The sequence below is a fragment of the Polypterus senegalus genome, chromosome 3, assembly GCF_016835505.1.
Source record: "Polypterus senegalus isolate Bchr_013 chromosome 3, ASM1683550v1, whole genome shotgun sequence".
In the NCBI taxonomy this organism is placed as follows: Eukaryota; Metazoa; Chordata; class Cladistia; order Polypteriformes; family Polypteridae; genus Polypterus; species Polypterus senegalus.
Window position 1 is genome coordinate 84094561 of NC_053156.1, and position 26767 is coordinate 84121327.

Below are 26767 nucleotides of genomic sequence, written 5' to 3' on the forward strand. Positions count from 1 at the left end.
GGCATTTAACTTATTCTTTAATCATGCTTTTCATGGTTATTTTAGTCATTGCAAGACAAGAAGCCACAGGAGAATTCATACTGTCATGTCATTTTCTATCCTGCTTAATTCAGACCAGGGTCGTGGGATTGGAGTATGTCCCAGCTAGCGCAGGTCTCTGAACTTACTTATTGAAAAATGGGTTCTTTGCACCTGAATTAAGAAAAAGTATCCTAAACAAAGAGTCTTTCCAAAATTAACAACAGTATACAACAAATTGAACAATTTTTAGGATAATAAACTTTTCTTATACATAATTTGTAATTACTTTTTACGTTTCCATTTTGTCAACAGGGTAAGGCCAGGCAACACAATTAGTATTTTCCTGGATTTCCTGGAGCAAATGTGCTATGAACAGCTTGTTTTTAAGTAAAGGTGTCTGACTTTCGTGAAATTGTAATCTTCGGACTTTTTTGTTGGCAATATGGATCCAACTAAGGAAATAATTCCAGGTGTAAACTTGACTGAATAAAAGATCTTAACGTCAAGACACCTGGCAGCCTTGTTGCCTGGTCACAGGAGCGTCTAGGGGGCTGGAGAATAGCCTTCGCTTCGATGTGCGCACAAATGCACCCTGCTGTTAAATCACGAAAGAGCCCATTACACCTCGTTATGCACTTAGAAGGTTTTACGCTGGTTTGTAGGCTAATGGATAGGCGTTACGCATCTGTGATAGTCTCGCTAAGCTCTTTACCTTAAGGTGAAGATAAAAACAATCTTCCTTTCGTTTTACTAAGATAAGGTGTTAGACTGTTCATCTAACGGGATAATTCTTGACCTGCCCAGTGCAATATCTTTCCGCCCTACTCACTCTTAAAAGCGCTAGCATCCTGCCTGCAAAACATAAAAGCAAACTTGAGAAATGCCCGAACGCGGGAGGCCGGCTACGGAGTTTCCGGGTCCTGTGATCTGTCAGGTGGTAGCGTGTGTTGTGCTTGAGCTGTGTCTGCGAGTAAGCGAAGCGCGAGTTGAGAACCCCGGAGAAAGTGAGTGAGCCAGTGAGTGTGGTGTGAAAAGCACGGGGAGGAGGACAGATCTCAACAAAATTCACTTACGTTTCCAGTTCAGACCTCCTCTGAAGGTGAAACTTTACTAAAAGTTTAAAAGTCATGGCTGGCGCGGAGTGTCGAGAGTACTTGTTTAAAGTTTTGGTGATCGGCGAGTTAGGAGTGGGGAAAACCAGCCTCATTAAGCGGTATGTCCACCAGCTCTTCTCCCAGCACTACAGAGCGACGATCGGGGTTGACTTCGCCCTCAAAGTCATCCACTGGGACAGCAAGACTCTGGTGCGCCTGCAGCTCTGGGACATCGCAGGTAAGTCAGTTCTTAATTTCCCTGTGATTTTGTGGTGTTTATTTTCGCGGAAATGCGAGTTTAGACTAATAAGACAAATGACTGAAATGTCGGTTGATCCTTTTCTGTCAGATCTATACAACATGGAATATTCGGGACTGATCTAAACTCGGGCTGTAACTGAAGCAGTATTCAAGACTTTAGAACTCTTCAATCAGGTGTTGAATAAAATCATTTAAATCAATTGTTTATCCATTCTGTTGCGTAAAACACCTCGTGTCTGACCCCAGATTAAAAAAAAAAAAAATCCAGGAAATTTCATTCACAGGCGGAGTATTTAAGTGTGGAGCTCAGTGGTGCTGTATTTTCCCTCATCTAGTTTAAAACTTTGGAAGTTTGTAGTATGAGTACAAATATTCTTCACCTTGTGTACAGGCCAGGGCACACACAAGTTAAGGGACAGATGGATTTTTCTAAATAAAATAATCACTTGTATTCATAATCTGTTATTAGTGGTTTTTTTTACCTCAAACCAGTTCAGAGACAGTTCTTTTTTTGTTCTGTGTTTTTTTTTTTTTTTAAATATTTTAGAATTTATAATGTTCCTGGGCAAAAAAACAAATTGGTGTGTGTATATGGTAATGTTATTTGGGCAAAAGGCACAATTGCCAAATGTAATCACCTGGTGGAATTAACTTTCACTTTTAATTGGGTAACTTCTTCAATTTTTATCAAATAATCAAATAAGTGAATGATATCTCAGTGCAGGTACTGAAATACAGAATCTTGTTAGCATATGTATTGTGAGAGGTTGCCTGGTTAAGAAGCGATTGCCAAGGGCACCAGTGCAATGAGATTGGCTTTGGGGTAGGAGAAGTCCCACAGGAACCTACAGTGGAGAGAGAGATCTCAAGCATGTGACTAACTGTTTTGTTCACATTTATGTTGTGAGCGTCAAAGTTCCATAATGGCTGGAGGATGATTTTGATTAGCAGTAGTTCCATGTGTAGAGATTCTTTTCAGTGTTTGTGTGCAACTGCTGCTACCACTCACTCACTCAAATAAAACAAGTTGCTTCTTCCTGTAAACTGTTACAGCTTAAATTAAAACATATACTTTTGCATCATTAGACTTAAGCTTTCTTTTCAAGGGTAGAATTTTTTTTTCCTTCCTTCATCTTGTCTTATATTTATGTAATACTTTGTTCTGGTGACAGTCATTGTGGTTAATAGGCTGAGCACGATCAGCCTTCCTTTTCCACAGCAAAAGCCTTCAGCTCCTCCTGGGACGTTTCCACAGCTTTCTCATAAAGGTGAGTGAAATGAGTACCTCCAGCATGCCCTGGATCTACCCCGTGGTCTCCTACCAGGTTGGCCTGGCCCAGACAGTATTGTCACCACATGCACTGACCAACTAGCTGAAGTGTCTTCTCTTAGTCTACAGTGTCTATACTCCATGACCATTCCCAACAGTAATATATGCTATGTACTCATTTATTATTTTTTTATGTCATTGAATGTTTTTTTTTCCTTTTGCTATCAAAAAGGGACACAACCCCCGATCAGCTAGCCATGTAGCAGCATGCTTTTGTTCCAACCAACTTTTGTTTTTAATTGGACTCATAGCTTAATTAAGCAAGCTGCTATTACCCAGTTTCTATGTTTTGATGTCAATGTCGAAATTACAAAACTAAGTTTGATAGTTTTTTTTTTTATTCTTACATAATGTAAATGCTTAGTACTGTATAGTGTATGTTACATTAGGATAATTTAGTGTTTTTTTTGTTTTTTTTCTAGCTTGATCTTTAAGGTTTTTATTGTTATGATTTTAATTCTGCTGTTTCAGGTGTTCTGGTTATTTAATTCATTATTTACTACTGAGTATTTTAGTGGACCTAATGTTGAAGTAGTTGGAGCCTTTTAGCATTCCGTGTTTGCCCAGCTGTCTGCTTTGCTTGTTGTTTTTAGGATGCATTTAATAGCACAGACTTCACTGAAAAATAAGGCAATTAATAGAAAAACAACATAAAAGCATTAAGAATTTAAAGCTATAGCAAAATAAAAATATGCCTATCTTATAAAGGAAAGTCACACTGCTGTGCTTATCTGAATACAGATTTAAACAAGAGAAAAAAATACTAGCTAATTAAGTGAGAGTTTAAAGTAAAATGATTTACTGATTGTGAAACTGGATGGAATAAAAACCTGTAGCTATAGGGGATCCCCGGCCTAGACAGATTTTAAGATCCACTGAGTTAGCTAAGTCTTAATTGAAGTTGTGCCTGTATGTCATGCTCACACTTTTTCAAAATTGTCAAGGTTTCCACTATATTTTTGTGATTTGCTGGTTTGTCAGATTTTTATGACACATTGTGTTAACAAGTTCTTATTGGCCTCAGTCTTAAGTGCACTTCTTAATTGCCATTGGTGTCATTTTTATCCACGGCTCCCTGTTTAACTGAGTCACTTCTGGTGGATCAGTTTGATCTGTCATCTTTGGTGAGTTTTAAACATTATGGATTATGTCCTCTTGAAGCCTTCTTTGTTCAGGGTTAAAGAGGGTTTATTACCCCCAGGCTGTCAGAGTAGAACATGTCCTTTCCTATAGAGATACACTTGTTTACGCTATTCCGCAGTTACCATCACGTCTGCACTAGGCTAGCATGGAGCTACCAGTTCAGCTAACAGAAGAATGTACTCCACCAGAAAGTCTGGATTGGAATGCAGTCACAATAAGGTGAAACAATTATTCACTTCACCATAACACTCCATCTTTATGATTTTCTTAAATGATAGTCATATTTTTATAATTGGCTTTTCTGAGATTCTGTTTATTCAGAATTCTAGTCACACCCACAATGAATGTCTTATGATTGCAGTTTTCTAGCCATGAGTTTTCCTGTGAATTGTCCACTCTTTCTAAGCTGAGACTCACATTTTGGTCAAGTAGTCACTGTAGGATGGTTACAGTTAGTGTAATTAATACTGTTTACTGGATTAGACTCAAGTGTAGTTACACAGGTAGTAGTAGCCTTCAGTACTGAAAAATAGGGACTACTATTATCTGTACAGCTGTGTCATGATGGAGAACAGTAGGGTGTTCAATTGGGGCTGCAGAACCAACCAGGGATCATGCTTTGAAGGCAACCATGGGTTAATGTGTAGACATGTTTAAACAAGTCTGTGTGCAGCATTTGTCCCAAATAGCACCCCATAGTGAGATTTGTCTCAAAATGAACATTTTTATACAAAAGAATATTTGATAAAAATTGAATAAGTTATACAATTAAAAGTGAAAGTTAATTCCATCAGACAAGCTTTGTTGAGGTTTCTGTCTTTGTATTTATTGCTAAATAAGATGACCAACAGTAAAAACCTTTCTATAAACAGTCAGATAAAACTAAACCATTTAAATATTTTGAAAAAAGTAATGTATTACGAAAATTATAATGCATCCGTTCCATGTACATTCTGTCAAACAGTGGTGAGATCAGTGTTAGCTGGCTGAAATTTCTATTTGTTTCTTCATTGTTGGTTTTTGTAGTAGTGTTTTTTTTTTTTTTAATCTTTCATTGAATTTGTTAAAAGCATGTAACATTCTATACAACTTAGCAAAACTAAATTCAATTCAACCCACACGTATGAAAAGGAGGAAGGCCAACAGCCAGAGTAAAACCTTTGAGAGTAGTAAAGAAAGAAAGGAGTCTTTCTCCCCAATCCATCCATCCATTATCCAACCCGCTGAATCCGAATAGGGTCACGGGGGTCTGCTGGAGCCAATCCCAGCCAACACAGGGCACAAGGCAGGAAACAATCCTGGGCAGGGTGCCAACCCACCGCAGCTTTCTCCCCAATATAAATTCTTATTCTAAAATGTTATTGATTAGATCCTGCCAGGTTTTATAAAAGTTTTGAACAGATCCTCTAAGTGAGAATGTGTGTTTTTTTTTTTTTTTAATTTTTTTTATATAATCTATACAGCATAAGACGATTGTGAACTAAAGAGGGGGCAATGTACAACATGCCATTTACAGAATGGACAGAGAACACCTGATCTCAACCAGCTGTGTTCAGTTTCCATCTGGTCACTGTCTGTGCAGAATATACATAGTGTTTATTTCTACAACTGGGAATTTTCCATATATTCTCATTTAATTCATAACATAAATAGGTAGTTCAAATAAATTTAGGGTGTGTGTTGCTCCCTGTATTGGGCATACTTGCATATGGTTGTGCCAACAGGGTTGAAGTTCTGAGAATTGGCTCCAGTTTTCATTGGCCATGAATCTGGATTGTGGGCTCAGGAAGTTCATAGATGGAGAGATATTTTCTGCTTTGCTGTTTGTAGAATAACCACCAGAATAATGAATAGAGATAAAGAATGCATAACATAAAGAAAATGACTGAAAAAATGGCATGAAACTAAATTAGAATTCCAGTTTGTTCATTAAATATATTTTTTGCTGCTCTGATCCTGAAACACACTGTTACCAGCTGTTTTACTGTCCCGAATTTGTCTCAACGTAATCTTCTATTTCTCCTTATGTTATTGAAGTTTCCTCAGAGTAAAACTTTGAAAGTTTTTCTAGTTTTTACCATTTAAGAATTTAAATCCATCTATCTAGTGAGAAGTCAAGCAAAATTACACGTTTGATTGGCCAATAAAAGGTGTAGTTTTTTGCTTGACATCTCACTATCTCCATAATGGCTAATGCAGTATTATACCCTAGTACAACAATCCATCTATCTATTGGAGTCCTTTTCCTCTCTTCCATTTCAGGCTTTTCAAACTACATTTCTCTAATTTTCCCTTGTAATTAAACTTTGCTTAAGTGCTTTGTTTTTCTTTTATTGCCAGTTATTTATTTTCTTTATTGTTAAACTCTGCATTGTTGCTTTCAATGCAATGTATATTACAGGTAAATCTACAAGTAAATTACACAGTGTTCTGTTCCCATAAAATGAATGCATGAGCTTCAGTTTCCTGAATGTTAATTAGATAGATAATTATTGGTATAAGAGGAAATGGAAAACCGCATTATTAAAATGCATAAAATACTAAAGTCTTAATGGTTGAGAGTTTTATATCGGTTTATTTCAATTAATATCAAATATTTCTAAATGTGTGTGTTTTTTTTTTCTTCTAACTTGTCTACCAATTTTTGAATCTGCTTTTTCTGTTACAGCTGTGCAGATAACATCTGTGTATGGGAAGTCATTCAATTACAGGGCCACATTCACTTATACCATGCTAGTTAAAATATTATACAAGGAATGCAGTTAAATTAATTTACACCAAGGAAAGGTCGTTTGCAAGGCAAAGGGAAACTGCACATAGTCTCAAAAGAAAATAATCAGGCTGAATCTTTGAGGTTGGGCATTCTAACCACCGAGCATGTTAAGAGCTGACTTTAAAATAATTGTTCTTGCATCTAAGGTTGTGAACGGCTTAGCTCACCCATATATAAGAAAAACGATTGGCTGTGCTACAGGACATATATTGCCATCTCGAACTGTAGGCCTCCCTAAAATTCAGAAGTTGTCAAAAGTTAAGCAGAGATCATGATGTTTTGCTCTTCTTAAATTTACTTTTTTGCTGTTGCACTGTAATACACAATCACTCTGCTATTTTGGTGATGTGTCCTGTATGATAAGCGTGATGTCATTGTGGTTTTGGTAGCTATTGTATTAAAGGCCAGGCTGCGTGCTGTATAGTTGCCTGAACTTTGTTTCAATAAAGAAAAGACCCCCTTTCCTATGAAAGAATATTTAATTTCTCAAGCTTTTTGGACCTTTATTTTCTTTAACCAGCATTTGTTCTGACTTGGAGTCTGTACATTCCTTTGGATGTGGTTGATGATCTTTTTGTATTTGTATGTTTTGACCTCAGCTATGTCCAGACAGCTCTTTCTGATTTTGGTCCTAAGAACCTTCACCTTACTATTAACCTTTCTGGTCAGACTGTTTTGGAATGAAGCATGCTTTCTATAAAAGATTAATGAAACGGAAGCATTTACCTACAAAACAACTCGGAAATGATCTGTGTACCAATATTAGAACAACCCTGTAAGTTTCTGCATAGAAATCAAGCCTGAAGACTTATTATTTTAGGATGGAATTCTTTTGTTATACATGCTACTGAGGCTGTTCATTTTGCTTTCACAGATTTCTTCTTTACTTTTTTTATTTATAGTATTTGTTTATATTGAACATTGCTAAGTATATTTCTTTTCACTTATATGCAAATGTGGTAACACTTGGACTGTGTTAAAGTAGATTTGTCATCACAACTGATGGATCTGTTTCTAGATGTTTTGTTTGCAACTAAAATTGTCATTGTTTGCCAGCCTGAGTGTATGTACTTTTCTTTGTATACAATAAATAGAATGATGTTTTTGTGTTTTTTGTGTTAATGGTGTATGTTGTTTTGTTATACACTTGTAATTATTGTTTCATATGTTGGGACATGCACTTAATAAGAGTAAGTTGAAAAGTAATTAATAAATTATCAAGAAATGCTCCTGTACACAGAAAATGGTATAATCCAGAAACAAATCTTCAGTGCCTTCTTTGATATGAAGGTTGGCACCCACCACTTTCCACCTCTCCTTATCTTATGCTTTTCTTTTTGTTTTCCCCATTCTTTTGATGCTAGCCATTGCTTTATATCATCAACCAACATTTTTTTGTCTTCCTTCAGTCTCTGTTTCTATCTGTTCTCCCTTCTATTACCATCTGTGCTGTTTTTCCAACTTGACTTCCCACCTCAACATATGTCCTGCTAATCTCTTCCTTCTCATCCTCTCCTTCACCATGCCCTTTCTTGTACCTAACCTCTTCCTCACTTCTTCACTTGTCACCTTTCATTATCCAGCTAATTTAATGATCCTACTGTAGCACCACATTTCCAGGCTTTCAGGCCTCTTAATAGTTTTCCCATATGTCTCATGAGCTGCCTATAGTGAGACTCTATTCGATTGGCTATCAATCTGAGTTGGCAGATTTTCCATACGAACAACTTGATTTTTGCAGTGTCTGCATGATGCTCCTTTATGCAAGGTATAATGGTAGCTGAGCTAGCATACTTTTTTTTTTTTTGTTGTTTTTTTTTTTTGCACTATGGATCTAACAGAGCAGTAAAATGGACTTTACCAAAAAGAGAGGCAATCCTGTACAGTTGGACAAATGACAAGAAAAGCTGCATTAACAAATTCATACCTTTTTATTTTGCCCTGTAATGAAAACAAACACTGCTTGTCTGAGTTTGGTTGGTGAATGAGGTTGTGTTTAGCACAGCAGCTCACATTTTCAATTAGAAAAAAGAAGAGATAAAGACAAATTTGAAATTGCTGCTTAGTAAATAGGCTTGTCAGCTTAATAGCAAAATTTGTGTATTTTACTTGTAAACTTCTTGAACATGTTAACCTTGTATCTTCTTGATAAGCCTCTTAAGAACATTTGATATATATATTTTTAGACAAATTTAGAAAAATTATTTTTTTAAATTTAAGTTAGTTTCAGATAAGTACATTATGAAGAAATTAAACAATATGACAGCTTCTAATTATGAGAAGCATTTTTATTACATGTTATGGATGCATATATTCTGCACATATTTTGTTTACTTTGGTATTTTTTATGGTCACTGAATGAAAAGCCTACAGAATACAAAATGAACAGGTAACACTTGTGGGTGTCTAGTTTAATTCTAAAAATTCCAAAGTTAGGTTAAAATTTTTTTTTTAAGGGATATGGGGAGGAGGGTATTTGGAACTGAATCGGTATTGGAATCTGCCAAATCAGTAACATGAAATAGGAAATTGGTATGACCCTAAACTTAAGCACAGAATCCCTATTCGCTACCATAATCTAACAATGGGAAGATGTATGTTCTCAATTTCTTAAGGTCAATGCTCAATTCCTTCTCAGGAATTCTTTTCAGTCCCAGTAGCGCTCATTTGGTTTATCTGTTCTTCTTTTTATCTCCTTTAAACAATCCCTATGCTCAGTAATTCATCTTCCAAGGATTTTATATTCCTATCCTCATCCTCTTCTTCACCTCTTCCTCACTTGTCAACAGTGTTACTGCCCTTCTTGATTAGTCTTGCATGTACTCTGTGCTTTCTTGAGTTGATATTTGTTCTGTTAAAGGTTGTGCATTTATTCCTGTCATGTTCCTGCAGTTCATCACATTTCCTCCTATAGATATTTTTTTCCTTTGGCTTTTCTACACTTTTTCTCTTTCTCTGATTAACTCTTTATACTTCTGTTTCTGTTCCCCTTCGATATTCATTATATTGCTTCCTCTTCCAGTATTTCTGATGTCACCCATTTCAGATTCATGTATTGTTCCTTATCCTCACATAATTAATTTTCTGCTTCAGATATACTTTATATCATTCCACAATTCTTTTGGTTGTTCTTTTATTTAATAACTTCCTATCATAAAGTTGAATCTCTACTAATTTTTTTGCTTCTTCAAGTCCCTTTAGCTTACTCACATTCCTCACCTTTCTTGAGCATTTTTTGACAGCTGTCCTGATGTTCAGTCATGCTGGATTGTAGTCTGATCCACAATTTACATCAGATCTTATATTCTTGTTACTCCATCTGATGATATCCATGTATATGTTTGTGACTACTTTATGGTACTTCTTGCAAAAGTCTCCCAGATTCTCTTCCTTTTCATTTCTATTGCCTAATCCAATAGTACCCTTAAGCCTTCCATTAACTATTTTATTGTTAAAATCATCCGTAATTATCAACATATCTTTAAGCTTATTTTTATCTCTAATTATCTTCTTTAGTTCTTCATAGAAGTAATCTCTTCCCCTCTTTGTTGCTTCACTGGAGGCATAAATATGGATCATTACTGTGTTGTGGGTCTTTCACTTTGGCTTGATGAAAATGGTCCTTTCTGAGTAGTCGTGATAGTAGGCCAGAGATTTCATGCTTTTTTGATTGGAAATTAAATATATTCCATTCCTAGTTTACTGTCCTGTGGAGTAGTGTGGTGTAGTGATTAAGGCTTTGGGCTTCAAACCCTGAGGTTGTGGGTTCAGATCCCACTATTGACACTGTGTGACCCTGAGCAAGTGGGGATCTTGTAATTAAATTAATTTTCTTAGGTAGTTTCCACTCCCTTAATCTACTTCCTTTTCCATATTTCTTTTCATTTGTGTTCAGCTGATGCTCTGTAATGCTGTAAGGCTGACATTACCTTGCTTTCAAGAAAACACTACTGTTAGGTTGCTTCCCCTAGTAATAGGTTGATTCCTTTTTGTCTTGTCTCCACCCTCCAAACTTTCAGGCATGATTCTTTCTTGCATAGCTCATTGAGTCTCATGGATTGTGCAGGTCCTGCACCACATCAAATTAATAAACAAGTTGGGAACAGCTATCTAGTTAGGTTAAATAACAACTAAAGTTTAGCCAATCACCTAACAAATGAGCAGGAAAGAGACCAAGTGGTCTGGCCATTTTTTTTTTAATTTTATTATTATTTTTATTTTTTTTGTAGGATTTTATAAATGTCTAGTTGCAAGGGTTACTGATGTAACTAATACCACACTGTCCTGGAAAAATGTGCTGTAGTGTCTGATGCATTTTGACTGAGTTTTGTGTAAGGTTTAGTTTGATTTCCTTTGAACCATTGTATTACGTTGTTCATGTAAACATGAGCTTGCATTGACCCTTTATGGTAAGTAACTCTTTAGTGTGTTGTTTTAACACACTTCTCCTAAAATAGCTTAAATGAAATACCCTTGTGTTATCCTGATTACTATGGACAAGGTAAGAGGAAGCCCCATCACTTTCTTTCACTTTGTCTAGCATAAAATAGCTTTAGAGGAATGATGCAGCAGCACTCACTGGCAAATATAATTGCATGTTTTAAGCAAAAGTGTTAGTTCTGCTACTTTGTTTCCATTAGTATAATGGGTTTCAATATGAACCATTGTAGTTTCAGTGCTGTAAATGAAACAAATCTATGTGTCATTAGGATCTCAGTGAACTTTTTTTTTTTTTTTAAATTACAGGTAAAATTCCGTTACAACGGATATCTTTACAATGAAATTTTCATTACAACAAAGTATTTTTATGGTCCTGACAGTTTCCCCATATGACACAAGTCTATAGAAATCTTGTTACTACGAAATACTTTCATTACAACGAAGTGCCTAAAAGACCTTGAAATGCCTGAATGAATCATTCCCAGAGCAGTTGGTTCTGTGGTCGCAGCTTAGTTGTACACAACGATCCCCAAACAGAGACATTGTTAAAAAAAACAAAAAACAAACAAAAAAAAAGATTTCTTCGAACTTTCCTCTTACTGTGTTTTTTTTTTTTTTTTCCTATGTTTGTTTTCAGTGATACCTTTTGCTTATTGCTCATCAACATTTGAAAAACATCAATTGAAATTGAACTCATTGTCACCCTCCTATAGAAACAGCAGACACGAACAGTGTTACCCCCAGAAATTTTTTCCAGCCTGGTGGCATGAAAAAGTAGCCGGGTGGAGCGGGATGGGGAAATTTGGTGGTGGGGAAAATTAAATGTGCACTATTTTTTAGTTAATTATTATTAATTATTTTCCAATGTTGAATATGACTTCCTTTTATAAGGTTTGACACTTGTGCCAGAATATTTTTATTAAATTTAAGAAGTATCCAATTCAGGATCCGACAACCCTAACAAAAATTTTAAATAACAATTATTATGACATAAACCAAGAGGCACAAGTATTGTTGCTGTCGGGAAGAAAAGTGAAAACAATGAAAAAAGTATGGGAAACCTAATGAAGTAAAATTAAAAAATATATTCCTCAAAGCCAAATTGCATATGCAGAAGGTGTCTTCATTTAAATATTTATTCTTCTTTTCTTCCTAGAGGCCCAGTTGTCTGCTGCTTTCCCATAATCAAAGTCCCCAGGATCTGGGCCCTCCAAGGAGATCATCATGAGATTATTTAGCATGCTTTGATTCATGTGATTTCTCAAACATGTCTTAATCCTTTTCAGGGCAGAACACCTCCTTTCACATTCAGCTGTGTTCACTGGGATCACTAGCCCAATATGAGCTAGTTTAGCTAAATTTGAAAACGACTCTTTGAGCTCTGATACCGTTGCCATTTTTAGTAAAATCTGTTTTGGACTGAAGTCTTTGTATGATTGACTTCTGATAATTTTTGACGCTACTGTCCATTCTTGCCTGCTACTTTCATATTTTAAAATTGGAGGGCTACCATTTTTGGAGTAATGATCAAAAAGAATTTCAGCAGACTCGCTTGAATCGTGAGTTTCTGCATTGAAAACTTTTGAAAAGCTGGAAATAATTGGCATGTCAGGGAATCTTGAATCTAGGTGCTTGACAACTCTCTAGGTATTTATCATATATTGCAGTTTTGAATGACATTACATCATTCTGTGTATAAAAAATGTGGAGATCTGACCATTCTTCTGCCAGACAATGATGAAGGCTTTGAAAATCTCCCAGGAGTGTCTCAACTCCATGATGGACAATTTTGTGGCGAGCAAAATTGGCTCAATTTCGGTAAGATTGACATCTTGCCTTTGTCAAGCCTTAGATAAGTTGGACAACAAAGGTAATATGTCTGAAAGCATCATCAGAGAGGAAACAAAATTGTACATTTTAATACATCTGCTTAATCCTTTAGCTGTGATGTTATTTCATTCTGTGGCCTTTCTTTCCAGTGCAGTTATGACACTCATCATACACTGTCGTAGTGACTGTAGTGCAAAGTCATGAGACAGCCATCTAGTGTCACTGGCCATTTTCAGCTTAATCTGGGGAATGTTCAGAATATTTTGAATTTCTGTTGAACCAGCCATCCTAACTGAAGAATTTTGGAAGAAATAGAACAGCTGCCTTAAGATGTTGTTCAGTTTTGCTAAATAAGGTACAACAGCTGCTGCTTGGGCACTTGCAAGGGCCAATCGGTAGTTTACACAGTGACAGTTGACCAAGAGTCCAGATGTTTTATCTTTAAGCAGTTTTGCCACACCTTTTTGTTTCCCAATCAATTTGCTCCATCTGACCCTAGTACCACCAGATTAGCATTTTTCAAGCCTAGAGTGTCCATAGTCTCAGTGTGTTTTAGTTACAGTATAGTCTCCGTTTTTCCATCAATCATATTGTGGGTTGATACAAAACTAATTCTGACCTCTTTAGTGACCTGGCAAACATATTTAATGTAAATAATTGTTTTACAACTGAGATGTTTGTGGTTTCATCACACAGAATACTGAAAAAATTAGCAGTGTGTATATTTTTCAGTATGTTAGACTTTATTTCTGATGCTAAGACATCCAGCACCTCTTGCATTATTCTTTCAGAGGTGTAATGTGCATTTTTACCAACATTTGAGATGTTGTAAAAAGGAACAACCCATTTCTTTACAGTGTTACAACATTGTTTGAAAAGCTGTTGGATGTGGCAACTCATTTTTTGCCAACCAATGGATGGATCTTAAAGCTCCCACAAAGGCATCTCTCTAAGTTATTTATCACAGATAAAGATCTCTCACTTTGACCGATTTCCAGTTTACTCTAGTACACGCTTTCCTAAAGGTCAGCAGAAGATTCGATGTGCGTTTTACTTTTTTCATGGTCCAGCAAGCTTTCTTTTTGAATTCTTGTGCATGCCACGTTTACCCAAGGTAACATCCTTGGGGGGTGTTTGTTTGAATATTTCATGCACAATGAGCACCACACACCATTTCCTTTGACCATTAGCCAATCAAAATTTTTAGCAAACTCGATGGGTGATGCAAGGAACATTGTAAATGCAGGGCACAGTATAACTTGGACACTAACCTGGTCATGACCCTGCTTGACTGCAGTGTCTGCTTATAGGAGAGTAGCAGATTACGCTACAATAAATAATCCCACTGTTCCTGTTTCAAGTTGAATAAAGCTGGTTTTGCTAAATTACTGAGAATAACCCTCATATTTTCGGGTGCAAGACGGACTTATAGCGTGACCCTGATCTTTTAGGATTCTCTTCTGTGGCGACTCACTGCAACGCTGTGAGTCTGCTGTTACCCTGCCCCGGCAACGGACAAACAATCTTGCACAGAAGTGGCAATTGCACTTCGGGACGCACTTCAGCATGACATTCCCTTTGGGTCGGGGTATTCCAAAAGAGTTCACAAAGCTCACAATTTGAAGAAGAAGAAAAGGATGATTCGGCTTTTGATTGATAACTGTGCTGCCCACAACATGCTTCCGCATTTAGATAATGTTCGCATTGAATTCCTCCTACCCAAATGCACAGCAGTGCTTCAGCCATTGGATTTGGGCATCATTTGCACCCTGAAAGTGTATTATCGCAAGGAAATGGAAGAAAAATTGTTGTTAGCATAATTTGTAGACAGGATAAGATTAAAATTAATGCAAAAGAAGCTATTGAAATGATTACAAATGCCTGTAGGGAAGTTAAAGAGCGCACTATAGTGACAAATCGTACAATGAAATTTTCATTACAGCAAAATATTTTTTAGGTCCCTGGCAGTTCATTGTAACAGAATTTTACCTGTATTTTATAGTTGGCTCATAAAAGTAGCCAGTACTGAAAAATTAAATTATTTAATTTGACTTTGCAAGGTTATATTTGATTTGGTTCACTTCAGTGTATTAATAAGCTAAAAGCATACATTTTAAAAGATCAGTATTTCTGTAGGTGCATTCAGTATCCTGCCAAAATACACATTTCTGACATTTTAATAGACATTTGAATGCAATCATGTGAACTTTCTAGTTTAGGCAGTCTGTGTATGTATGGATATATAAAAGTCACACATTAAAGAGGTGAAGCTAGTGGAAGTCTCTGTTCATGGCATTTCATTTTATTTATTTCAGTACTGTTATTTGTGTGTTTTCTGGAGAAAAGAAATTCTGTATTCTCTGGAATTGAGTGTTTCGACTTTGGTGCTGTATGTTCAGGCAGGTTCCCTGAAGTTGATATCTGAGGAATCTGTGGGACAATATCCTGCTGTGAGAGCTTTTGTGAAATGCACAATTCAGCAATTGGTAAAAGCGGTTCTCACTGTACCACAGAAGTTGCTGCTGGCATTGCATATTGTGTGCAAAGAAGCCCTCTTAAGTTGATGCATTAATTATCACAACAGACAGCTGTGTCACAAAGTTCATTTCAGCATGAACATGTTAGATGAGCAGAATTTTGCATCACTGCTGGAAGCACAACCTTTTAAATGTCCAGTGACATTCTTTACTAGGATTCTCTAATAATAATAACATAACAGTGCTACTGTAATGCAACATTTTCCTGGCAGTAAGACTGGGTTACTTTTTTTAGACCGCCTGTGTACATATACTGCATACATGTTGTAGATAACAAGATACCAGGGGTCTCCTGTATAAATGGTGCGTATGCACAAAAATGTTGCATACATCCGTTTCCACGCTCATTTCGAGATATATAAAAACTAAACTTGCCATAAAGTCATTCACATTTTCATGGCAAGGTCCCCCCTTACGTACGTACTTTTCTGCTTGGTTTTGCAAACTGCATCAAAGCAGTGCTACTGTTCCTGTAGTCTGCTTCTCGTTTTTAGATTCACATCTATGATGCGGGTTTTATCAAATACATCGAAATTAATTGCATAACATTTACAAATTTAATTCACTTGATTGTAATGATTCTGTAACAATATAATGGTACATGGAATGGCCAGACTATTCTAGCTACCATTGCTGCTTTAGCGTTAGACATCACAAATGGAAGAATTAGAAGAGTGCATATTTACGGATGATGACAGCTGCCTTCTAAGTTGATTTTTGATTTCCAACAGCTGTCCTCTTAGAGCTGTGTGCTGAACTGATGCCGGCTTTACAAAGGCAGACTTTGAGGAGTTGTGATCTACCTGTTCCTTTGCAATTTCTGTCCACTCTCTGTTTTTTAGCCACAGGAGCTTTTCAACTTGAACTTTGCTGAATGATCTGGTATTTCACAATCATCACGGAGTCTCACTATGCCAGCTGTATAGGATGGTATTATCCACTTGTCATCTAGATATATAAGATTTCCTTACACTATGGTTGAACTAGCAAACATAAAAGCGCAATTCTCAGCAACTTCCAGTTTTCCAAATGTTTTTAGAGTGGTCAACTGCACCCACATTGCTATTGCAATAACACTGGATAAGTTGCATCAGCCAGGGATGAATCCCCAAAAGAATGAGCTTACATTATTTCATATATAGCTGGAAAACTCATAAAAACAGCAGCTCTGCACAGTCACAGGTGCTTTTTCCAACTAATGCGGCAAAAGGCAAGCAGTTCGACCACAGACAGACAGACAGACACCATCCCTAAGTCGACCACACATGGTTTATTTACAATATCTACAATATACGTGTCCAAATAGTCCCGCACACACACAGTGCTCCAGGACCAAACACCCTACCTGTTCAGGTCCTCTCAACAGTCCTTCTTGGGCCGCCTGTCCTCCTCACTCCCAAGCATTGCCTTCTTCCACCCGACTCTGGCTCTCCCAGTGTAGGAAGGCGGCCCCTTTTATATTCACCCAGATGTGCTCCCTGACATCCTTCCGGCGGCACTTCCTGGTGTGGAGGAAGTGCTGCATGAGCACCCGGAAGCAATCCAGCTGTCCATGGAAGTTCCTCTGCCATCACTCCTAGGTGTGGTGGAAGTGCAGACATCAGCCCCCCCTGGCAGGGGCCACGGACCCCAATGGGGTTGAGCCTCCGTGCTCCATTCCCATGGTCCCAACACTAACCAGGGTGATTGCCCCTTTATGGTCCGGGGGATGTATAGTCTGCCTCCTGGTCCTTCTAGGCATCCCGGTTGGGCATGACCCCAAGCCGCTCGACACAAAGGGTAGCAAGTCATCTCAAAGAAAAGAGCAGAGAATCGGTCCGTTGTGGCGCTCGGTGCCGTCGCTACACTATAATGGCACCTTCAGAGAATGAATTTACTTATGTAAATAGAAAGTATTCCCAGTCTATTAATGTTCTGCTGTATAGTGCATAGAAAGTGTTGCAGTGTGCAAGCATGTACCTGAACAGATGCGCTATGATGAACCTGACCTACCAAATGATCAGCCAGACTGGACAGCATTACAACTTTGTTTGAATGTAATTAGCAGAATGTAAAAACAGGTTATCGGATGCAGCATTTATTTTTTTAACCAATTCATTTAAACTGTGGTCAATATCACATAGTACAGCCCTTGTATTCCGTAGTTCATTGGCCAAATCTCTTGCAGCATCCACTGTTGCATTTTGTGACTCCTGAAAAGTCTGTCAACAAGTCGATGTGTTCCTTTACTGAGTTAATATTATGCCCAGTTTAGTTCTCCTTAGCAATGAACATAATTTGTTTCTCCCCTAGTTTCTGGGTGTGGGCACCCTGTGTTGGCCTATCTTCTTCAGCTACTAAGACAGAGTTCTTCCTTTCTTGGGCTCATCCTCTCTGGACAAAACCAACTCAATAGGGACCTGTGCTCACTTGAATGGGAGAAGTTCCCCACTTTTTGGGTGTGTCAGAATTTCTTTATCACCATATCTCAGGTTGTACTGTCCTCTCCTGGAAATTATGAGATCACATGAGATAAGAAATTCGGAGTTACTTGACTCTGTGTTGGAAGGCGGAAAAAACTGTGAAAAACAGATGGATGAAGATATGTTGTGTTTGTTTATGTACAAGTACTAAACTATTGTAGATTATGATTAAACTAGGAATGTGCTTACTTTTTCACTTAATAGAATATTCTTAGTCCCTTGGAACTGAGAAAATTGCTAAAAGGTTAAATTTTAATTCTCATTGCTTCTGTATAGAAGCTTTCTTCAAATGCTTTTTGATACTGACCTGTACATTAAAGGGTTTATTGGGTTATTATTGTTACATGTATAGAGTAGAGTGAAGATTTTACTTGCATATGCTAACAAGTAGATATACCTTATTTTGAAACATATATGTCTTCTTAATCTGAAAAAATCTCAGACTTATTTAAATTGCTATAATTGCATAATAATTGTGTATTGTTGAATGCTTAAATTAAATGTAATACATTTATAAGTATGACAGTGGTGAAGTACTTCAAATTCAAGCTTGGTGTGTTCTTCCTATGTGTGTTTGAGTTTTACTCCTTGGATTCTTTGCAAAAACATATGAGGGCTAGTTTCTTTGGTAACTTTAAATTGACTTGGTATGAGTGAGTCAGTATGGATAGGTGTGTACACAAATGCTGCGGTGGGCTGGTGCCCTGCCCGGGGTTTGTTTCCTGCCTTGCGCCCTGTGTTGGCTGAGATTGGCTCCAGCAGATCTCCGTGACCCTATAGTTGGTATATAGTGGGTTGGATAATGGATGGATGGATGGATGTACACAAATGTGCCCTTGCAGTGGTGCAGTTTTTGCTTTGTGCCTGCTTCTTTTTAGATGGGCTCCAATTGTATTTCATATTCTTCGTCCCAAAATAATTATTTGGCCTCGTGTAGTGTCTCTTCAAATACATTGCTTTTGTGGTTAGTTTCACGCTTCTCAAAGGTCAAGGCAATGCACTATGTGCTTGTTGTTTAGCCCCTTTTCACTGGAGAATGTTGATTGGACACTTCCACGCTGATTTGACTGATCAAGAGGTGTCTGCATACTGTATCCTCTTAAATATGTTCCTTTTTCAATTTCATGCAATTTGTGCATTTTGAAAGAGACCTGTTTTCATTGCAAATTAATTTGAATCCTCTGTTCTGATCTGACTTAAGTAAATATTATACGAAAGAAGTGACATTAAATTTATACATTGTTTGCCTGTCCACAGTTTTGAATATCTGATTTCTAAACATTAAACTCATCCCTATTGGTCTTACTTTCTTTGTGTTGTGCTGCAATGTATCCAAATTTATATTAATTTGGATTCTTTACAGCACACCATATTCATATTAATATTCATTACTTATTGACTCTTAACCCATTTTTATTTTTTGAATGCCAGAAAATGTTTCTTGTGTGTAGATACAGATATTTAGCATTGTAATCTTTTGAAGGTGTGTCTAATGCACTGCCACTATTATCCATACCTGTTTGTCTTGGACAGAAGCACCTGCACTCTCTGAATTGCAGTTTTTCTTATACACAAGTTAACAATCTCTCTCAATTAAATACTTGTCTACCTTGATACAAAGTAAGCTGCATGAAGAAGTGTTAAGCTTCTGCCTACAGTGTCTTTGGAACACATTGGTTTTAGTCAGAAAATGAAAGAGTTGGATAAAAATCAGCTGCATATCTGGACTGAATCTAGCATTTCAATGCCAAGATGAGCTTCTCCTCCAGTGACTGACTTTTTTCGGACTACAATTAAAGTGAATGACACCTTACTGCAAAGCCTGTTCTTACTGCACAAAGGAGACAGTTTTGACCCAGAAAAACTGCATTCATTACATTAAACCGTTTACTCGTGTTATGCACTAATCATATAAGCCACTGATTTGTATTTGCGGTCTCAAGAACAGAAAATGAATTTGAGTAAAAATTATATCATTAGTAGACTTATTTTCCAGTCCAGTTCCTCCTGTGTAGGCAGCAAGTAACATTGTTAGAAATAATGTGACTTGTGATGGACAGCATTGTGTGAAGTCTGCTCTTGCATTCCGTGATACAAGCCTGAAGTGCGGTACCACCCTAGTGAGAATAGTGCTCTCTTTTGTAGTATATTGACTGGAGACTGGAGCATTATCTCATAAGCTGGTGCAGTCTCTCTGATGGATTAATCTCTTTCATGTATGATGTTTTCATGTACTTGGTGTGTCTGAGTGCAGGATTGCATGACTATACTATGAGCTGCTTAGTTTAAAGTTTGGATATATGGGGGTTTAATCAAGACTTTAATTTCTTTAAAAAAATATATATATTACTAATACTAATATTATTAGTATATTAACACAAATAAGCAATCACTGGTTATTGTATAGAGTCTGTGTTGCTGTTAATTTTTTCAAAAGTATTTATTTAATGTATTTTTTCTTACATATTTTAATTATTAACAGGAAAGCAAATAACATGTCAAAAAACAGCCTAAAAGATGTAGCAGAAACTGCGAAGAAACTGGTCCGCATGCATCAAGTGTTCTCACTTAAACAGCAATTCAAGGTCAATTGAATCTCACAGTATCTACAGGGCAAGAAATTACATTTAATTTAAATCTCATGTGAGGGCAAAAGTTGAAGAAGGGCTCACATAAACGTAAGTCTTAGGTCAGTGGTATTTATTGTATTTGCTGTATATGGATTTTGAAGCCCTTTTATAAAGAAGACTGCAAAACAAGATATCGGCTACTTTTACTAATAAGTGCTTAGGGAGTTGCAGTTTTAGTGTTATGTTTATAGAAAAATTCATGACACTTATGAATATTAATTTGTAAAGTCCTGGGCTTCAATTCTAGTCTGGACAGTGCCTATATATAATCTGAAGATTCTCCTCATGTCTGTGTGGTGTTTTTTTTTTCATTAATGGGTACTCCAGTTTCCCTATACCCTAAAGAATTGAACCTATACTGAACTGAATTAAATGGAATTTATAAAGTTTGTTTACAAATGATTTTTAAAGGAATGTTACCGGCATTTATAAACCTTCCAGTTGATTGGAGAATGACTGAAAGATTATTAATCGTCCCAATACATCTATTTTCCTCACCCAAAAAATTCTTACAGTAGATGCAACTTTTGAAGAAAATAATTGGTAAATAAAAGTCTTGTGCCACCAACTGGTCCCACATGCAGTTCTTAATGTGGCAAGGCAGGCTAAAGAAATCTACTGAAACCATTGTTTATCCAGCTAGGTTAAATTACATATAGTGACTGCAAGGCATTTCAAACTCACCAGTCAGCATACAGATAAATGGTATGGTCCAGAAACACACCTATGCAATAAGTATTATGTGAAGTTCCAAAATAGTTAATTATTATCACTTTGAGGGCTAATTATTTATTTATTTTGCTTTGGCCTGGTGCTGAATATTGTTTCCTAAAAATTCAGTTTTCTGAAAAGCACACAAAGCAATGGTTTCACACATATATCAACAAAAATATGTATTTATGATAAATGTCACTGTGCTTAATCTTTCATGAGCCTCCACACTATATGATTTTGTGTACCTATTACATGCAAGGTATGGTATGCCCAATTACACTGCTTGCAGTATGTGTTACACTGGTGATGCTGTTTCAGGCATCTGTTACTGCATACACGCAATCTAGTTTGTACCTCTTGTGACGGAACATGGCACTTGATTAGCTTGTCTAGAAGTGTTCATTTTGATGGCCTTCCTTGTTTTACAGTGGACACTGCCATCGACCACCTTCTTGAGTTAATCTGCAGCATTCATTGAGCTATCACTGTTTGCCTGCTTGTACAGTATGAAGCTATTTGTCAGTGCAACTTCATGTTTACAATGATGCACAGTGTGGTACCATTTTGTGGAATTGTGACCGTAGGTGTATGACCTCAGCATCTGATCCATTCGATTAACTCCTGACATTTTAGAATTATATTCCTCTGTTTCATCTGCTTCCTGCCTTCTGGCTTTCCCCTTTCACAAATTGTTTTTTCACAGGTGTTATTTGTGTGCATTGTTGTCAGACAAATAACTTTCATATCGTCCCATGCCACTGCCACCAAGTTTTCTGCCTGCATAAAAATTGGATCATCGCCATGTTTTATTTTCAGTTTGTCTGGCTTCAGTTGCAGAAGCATATGTCTCCTGTTTACCCAAACTGTGCCACATACCCTAAATCCCATGTTTTGTTTTGCACTGAATAATTCTGGATATGAGTAGAAGTTATCCAGGTACACTACATGACCCATGTGTGTGTGTTTACCCCTACAGTAAATCCAGATTAACTTCACTCATCAAGTGATGTTTTTTCAAGGAAAGCAGTATTTTCTCAGTTACATCAAAATTTTTAGACCGTAACTTGTGTTTGCTTCTGCAAACATATCCTTTATTCTGTACTTTGTCAGTTCATCTGGCATATACAGACGGAAAAATAGATGCCCCTTGTACTTGATCATTGTCTTGTCCACAGACGGATCATGGCCTGTGATAAACTTGTTTGTATGTTGGCCCAGCAGAGGTTGAATTTTATGTAGGGGTTATATCCTGGTTCACCCCTTGGGATGTGCTTTTCATTGTCGCTAAAGTGAATGAAACTTTGCAGAAACACATACCTGTCACATGGCATAACTTGTCCAGCACCACCAGAAGACAGAGTAAGTTAGTTTAGACCAGTACTCCCTTAAGATATAGCATCAGTCCCATCTCAATCTGCAATTTCATGTAGCCCTTCATTTCATCTTTGGTTGTGGGCTTCTATTTTGAGAAACGAAAATGTGGTGTAAGCTCAGTTGGATAATCAAAAAATTGTTTAGCATACCTATTTGCCTCATCAGTTATAAGCTGAAAGACACTTTCTGGATAGAACAGCTTGAAGTAGTTGAGTGGTTGGTAATCCATAGTGTCCAACTGATAGCCACATTGTTTTGTGAACTCCAGTAGCCAGTGTGCCTCCCACAGATCAGTGTCTGGGTAGTCCTCTCAGGTGAATGTTCATGTAAGTGCATCAGCTACATGAACGAGTTTAGCACCATGAACAGGTGGGAACCTATTAGCTGATGCCAGTAGCTCACTTTCCTTTTCAATCTCCAGATCACTTGCATCAAAATTGGACTCCGACAAGTCAGAGTCCGATTCAGCTATAATATGCCTACTGTTGACCACAGAGAATTTTGCTTTGCACATTCCTTTCACTCTCTTGCCAGATATTGATGCCGTTTTAGCTGTTTTCTCTTCGCTACTAACTCAATTGCAGGGAATTGAGATCAAATCAACTAAGCTAACTTCCCTTCTAGCAAAGAGAGTTGAGCTAAAGCGCGTTTTGTCAATGTTTACAGCTGACATGAGCTGACACCTGCGTCCAAAGTGCCACGAATCTTGGATGATATCGAGTTAAAAGAAATTCGACTTCTTATATGTAATCTGTTACCAGAGAACAAAATATAAAGTTAAATGAGTTCTTAGATAGAATAGGTATAGAAGAACATGCTGCTGACACAGTTAAAGCAAATAATATTTACATTAATCCCTCTTTGATCGCGGGGGGTTGCGTTCCAGGACCCCCCTCGAAAGGTAAAAAATCTGCAAATTAAAAAGCATACATTTATATTGTTCTTTTTATATTGTCACTCTTGGGTCACAGATTTGCACAGAAACACAGGAGGTTGTAAACAGGGACTTTAAAACACTGCAAATAAACATTTGTCTCTTTTTCAAAAGTTTAAACTGTGCTCCATGACAAGACAGAGATGACAGTTCTGTCTCACAATTAAAAGAATGCAAACATATCTTCCTCTTCAAAGGAGTACGCGTCAGGAGCAGAGGATGTGAGAAAGAGAGAGACAGAGAGAAAAGCAAACAATTAAAAATCAATAGGTGCTGTTCTGCGCAGGAAGCATATTGTATATCATTGAGGAGTTTTATTTAATACGTAATACGTGCTCTGATTGTGTACCTTCTCAGCCATCCACCAATAGCGTCCCTTTTATGAAATCAACTGGGCAAACCAACTGAGGAAGCATGCACCATAAATTAAAAGACCCACTGTCCGCAGAAATCCACAAACCAGCGAAAAATCCGTGATATACAGTATATTTAGATATGCTTACATATAAAATCCACGATCGTGTGAAGCCGCAAAAGTCGAAGCACGATATAGAGAGGGATTACTGTATTTTGATAACCGCCAATTAAAATTGGAAAGAAAGTGCTGAGCAAGACCTTTTGGAGACCTTGGGGTCCTACACTTAGATATGCCAGATATTTAAATAAACTGTTCAGGTAGATGAATGGAGCAAGAGAGGACTGATGACAAAGGCTGTTTAAAAAAGGAAAGATTTGGACCAATTCATTTTATAAAAGAAAAAATGGTAAATGTTACTCCCACAATTTCAGTGTAGGTTCATGCTGATTTAAATCACATGTTATTATATTGTTATAATTTGGCACAGTCTCTTGGAAGCTAAACAAATTAAGGAATTGGAAGAAAATATGAGAGGGCATTGTCAGGAAAAACAGACTATCATCAGTAGATGAAAATCTTTGGACAATATCAAGTGTGTTAATTGGGTAATGAGATCCAGTTTACAGATAGTAAAACTCTCTCCAGAGAAATATTTCAGTACTTCAACTGGTAGGTGGTACTTCTAAGACAAAGGTATGAGAATGGCAGTGTATATTTTAGTAATGTATGTTCTTTTAAGCATTTTATAGACATGAAACAAAGAGCTGTATATAGCATGAGGTGCTTTCACAAAGTTGTGCTAAAGTTTCAACCTAAACTTTGAAAATGTTTTCCTCATGTTAGGCTGATGGTCTCCTAATGCTCTGTGATTTGGCCTATTTCAACAGAGTAAGTATACAGAGATCAAACTGGTGTTAGAAGGCATTTGCATTGGTATCTTGAAAACATTTCAGGACAGAAGTCTTTTCTAGCCTGGACATCCTTAATTGCTCTAATTTGGTCATATTACTTATACTTTATTTATACATTGATAAGCATCTTTGTTTATCATTGAAATTATTCTGTAGTCATTCCACAGTCTTACTTGTCTGCTTGTACTGTTTTTGTTTCAGCTGACTTTTATATCTGTCAGGATGAAGGGGACCAAAAAAAAAAATCATATAATGGCCAGAGTTGCCTTGTTGTTTAAACAGCATCAAAAATGAAGCATGATGTTAGCATCGTGTTGCAAATTTTTACTTCATCTAGTAGGTCATATTAATAACTTTGTATTTGGGAAGGTCTGAGGTTAAGGTTAAATCGGTTACAAAGTTTATGAATAATTGAAGCTCATCTTCTTTATTCCTCAACGGTTGAATATTTTTAAAAAGAAACATAGCGAAGGGAGTTAGGTAAGTGACATCTTCAGAAATCATAGGCCATGTTTCCTCCCTCCTCCAACACTTGCAGTCACCAAGTCACACTATTCTTCTGCTACGCTGGAGAACATACTCCTTCTATCCTGTGTGCAGAACAAAAAAACTGTGGAGAATGTGTACCTGTTCAGTACAAGTGCAACAAATATCAGTATTGTATCAGTAATCACAAAGCTGAGACTGCGCCACCTTTAATGATTAGCATAATAGAATCATTTTTGTGTTTTTGTGTATTCAGAAAAAAACATAGCTAGCTGTAATTTTATTATTTTGGCATATATTACATTTTTAAGTATTGTTTTAAACTTTCTACCTTTCTGTTTGTCTGGCATGATTTTTCCCAATTTATGGTTACCTTTGATTTGACATTTATATTCTCCCATATAATTTAATACCCTTCCTTTTTCTTTGAGTTTTTTGGTTTTTTTTTTTCACAATTTTTACAATCAGCATGGCATTTTCTATTAAGTGCTACAGACAGCTATATGAAAGAAAGCTATGAGAATCTGAGTAGACTGTCATCTTCTTGCTTCCTCATGCTGCCACCATCCCACATCTGTAACCTTGACTTCAACCTCTGGCCTCTCTCTGCCTCCTGTTGCAATCAAACACATGAATTAACCTGAAATGGAGTTTGGAGAATTTGCTACCTGGTTTTTTTTTTCATCTTTTCCTTCTCTATCAACTTCTCCTTCACCATAGCAATCATCTATGAGCTCACAGCAATTTTTCCACCTCCATTCCCACCTGTTCTCTGAAATTTCAGAATATTTAGCAAGTATGATATTATGTTTTCCCCATCTTTTCTGTATTGTGTGGTAAAGGCGCTATATATGCACCCGACTCAACACAGACTGACAACGGAGGCACATTTAAAATCAACAAAATTATTTATTTTTCTTCACCTGTGGGGCACGTCTTCCCCATATCCCACAGACAATACACAGTATTGTGTATTGTCCTGTATCCGGCAAAACTGAAAGTGGAATGGCAGGGTCATTTCTATGTTTTCGCTAGCAAGGAGGAGGCAGAAAATGAGTTAAGAAAGCTGATCCCGGGACTATTCTGATACATAATTGTGAGTCATGGCGGTAAACGATAAAGCTAGGATTAATAATCTACTGTCTGATCTATTTGTTTTTAAAATACGGGTTTTTTATCAGCATATATTCTCATATTCTTATATTATTATTACTTACTTATTACTTATCATTACTTAGTATTACTAGGGCGCTAAATGTTTATGTTTTGTTGTGCTTAATTACGTTTTCCTCCTCTTTTTTCTTTTCTAATTATTTCATGTGTACCCTAAATGAGACTGTTCAATATCATACCCTTGGTTTGCTGTTATTGCTATTACTGCATTAAGACTTGTTATGCTTGTTTTGGACACATCTTTAACACCATCACCTGGGTTTATTATCTGGGGATATCATCTTAATGCACTAAAA

At 36.9% G+C, this 26767-nt stretch overlaps 1 protein-coding gene across 1 annotated transcript in view; it reads left to right on the forward strand.

Annotated features, from left to right (window-relative positions):
* The first annotated feature begins 637 nt into the window (after positions 1 to 637).
* The window catches only part of LOC120525333 (ras-related protein Rab-32-like), a 169317-nt gene continuing 143187 nt past the window's right edge, over positions 638 to 26767 (forward strand). Inside the window, exon 1 of the mRNA XM_039747533.1 lies at positions 638 to 1353. Coding sequence (XP_039603467.1) covers positions 1149 to 1353 — 205 coding nt within the window. The 5' untranslated portion in view covers positions 638 to 1148. The remainder of the gene's footprint in view (positions 1354 to 26767) is intronic.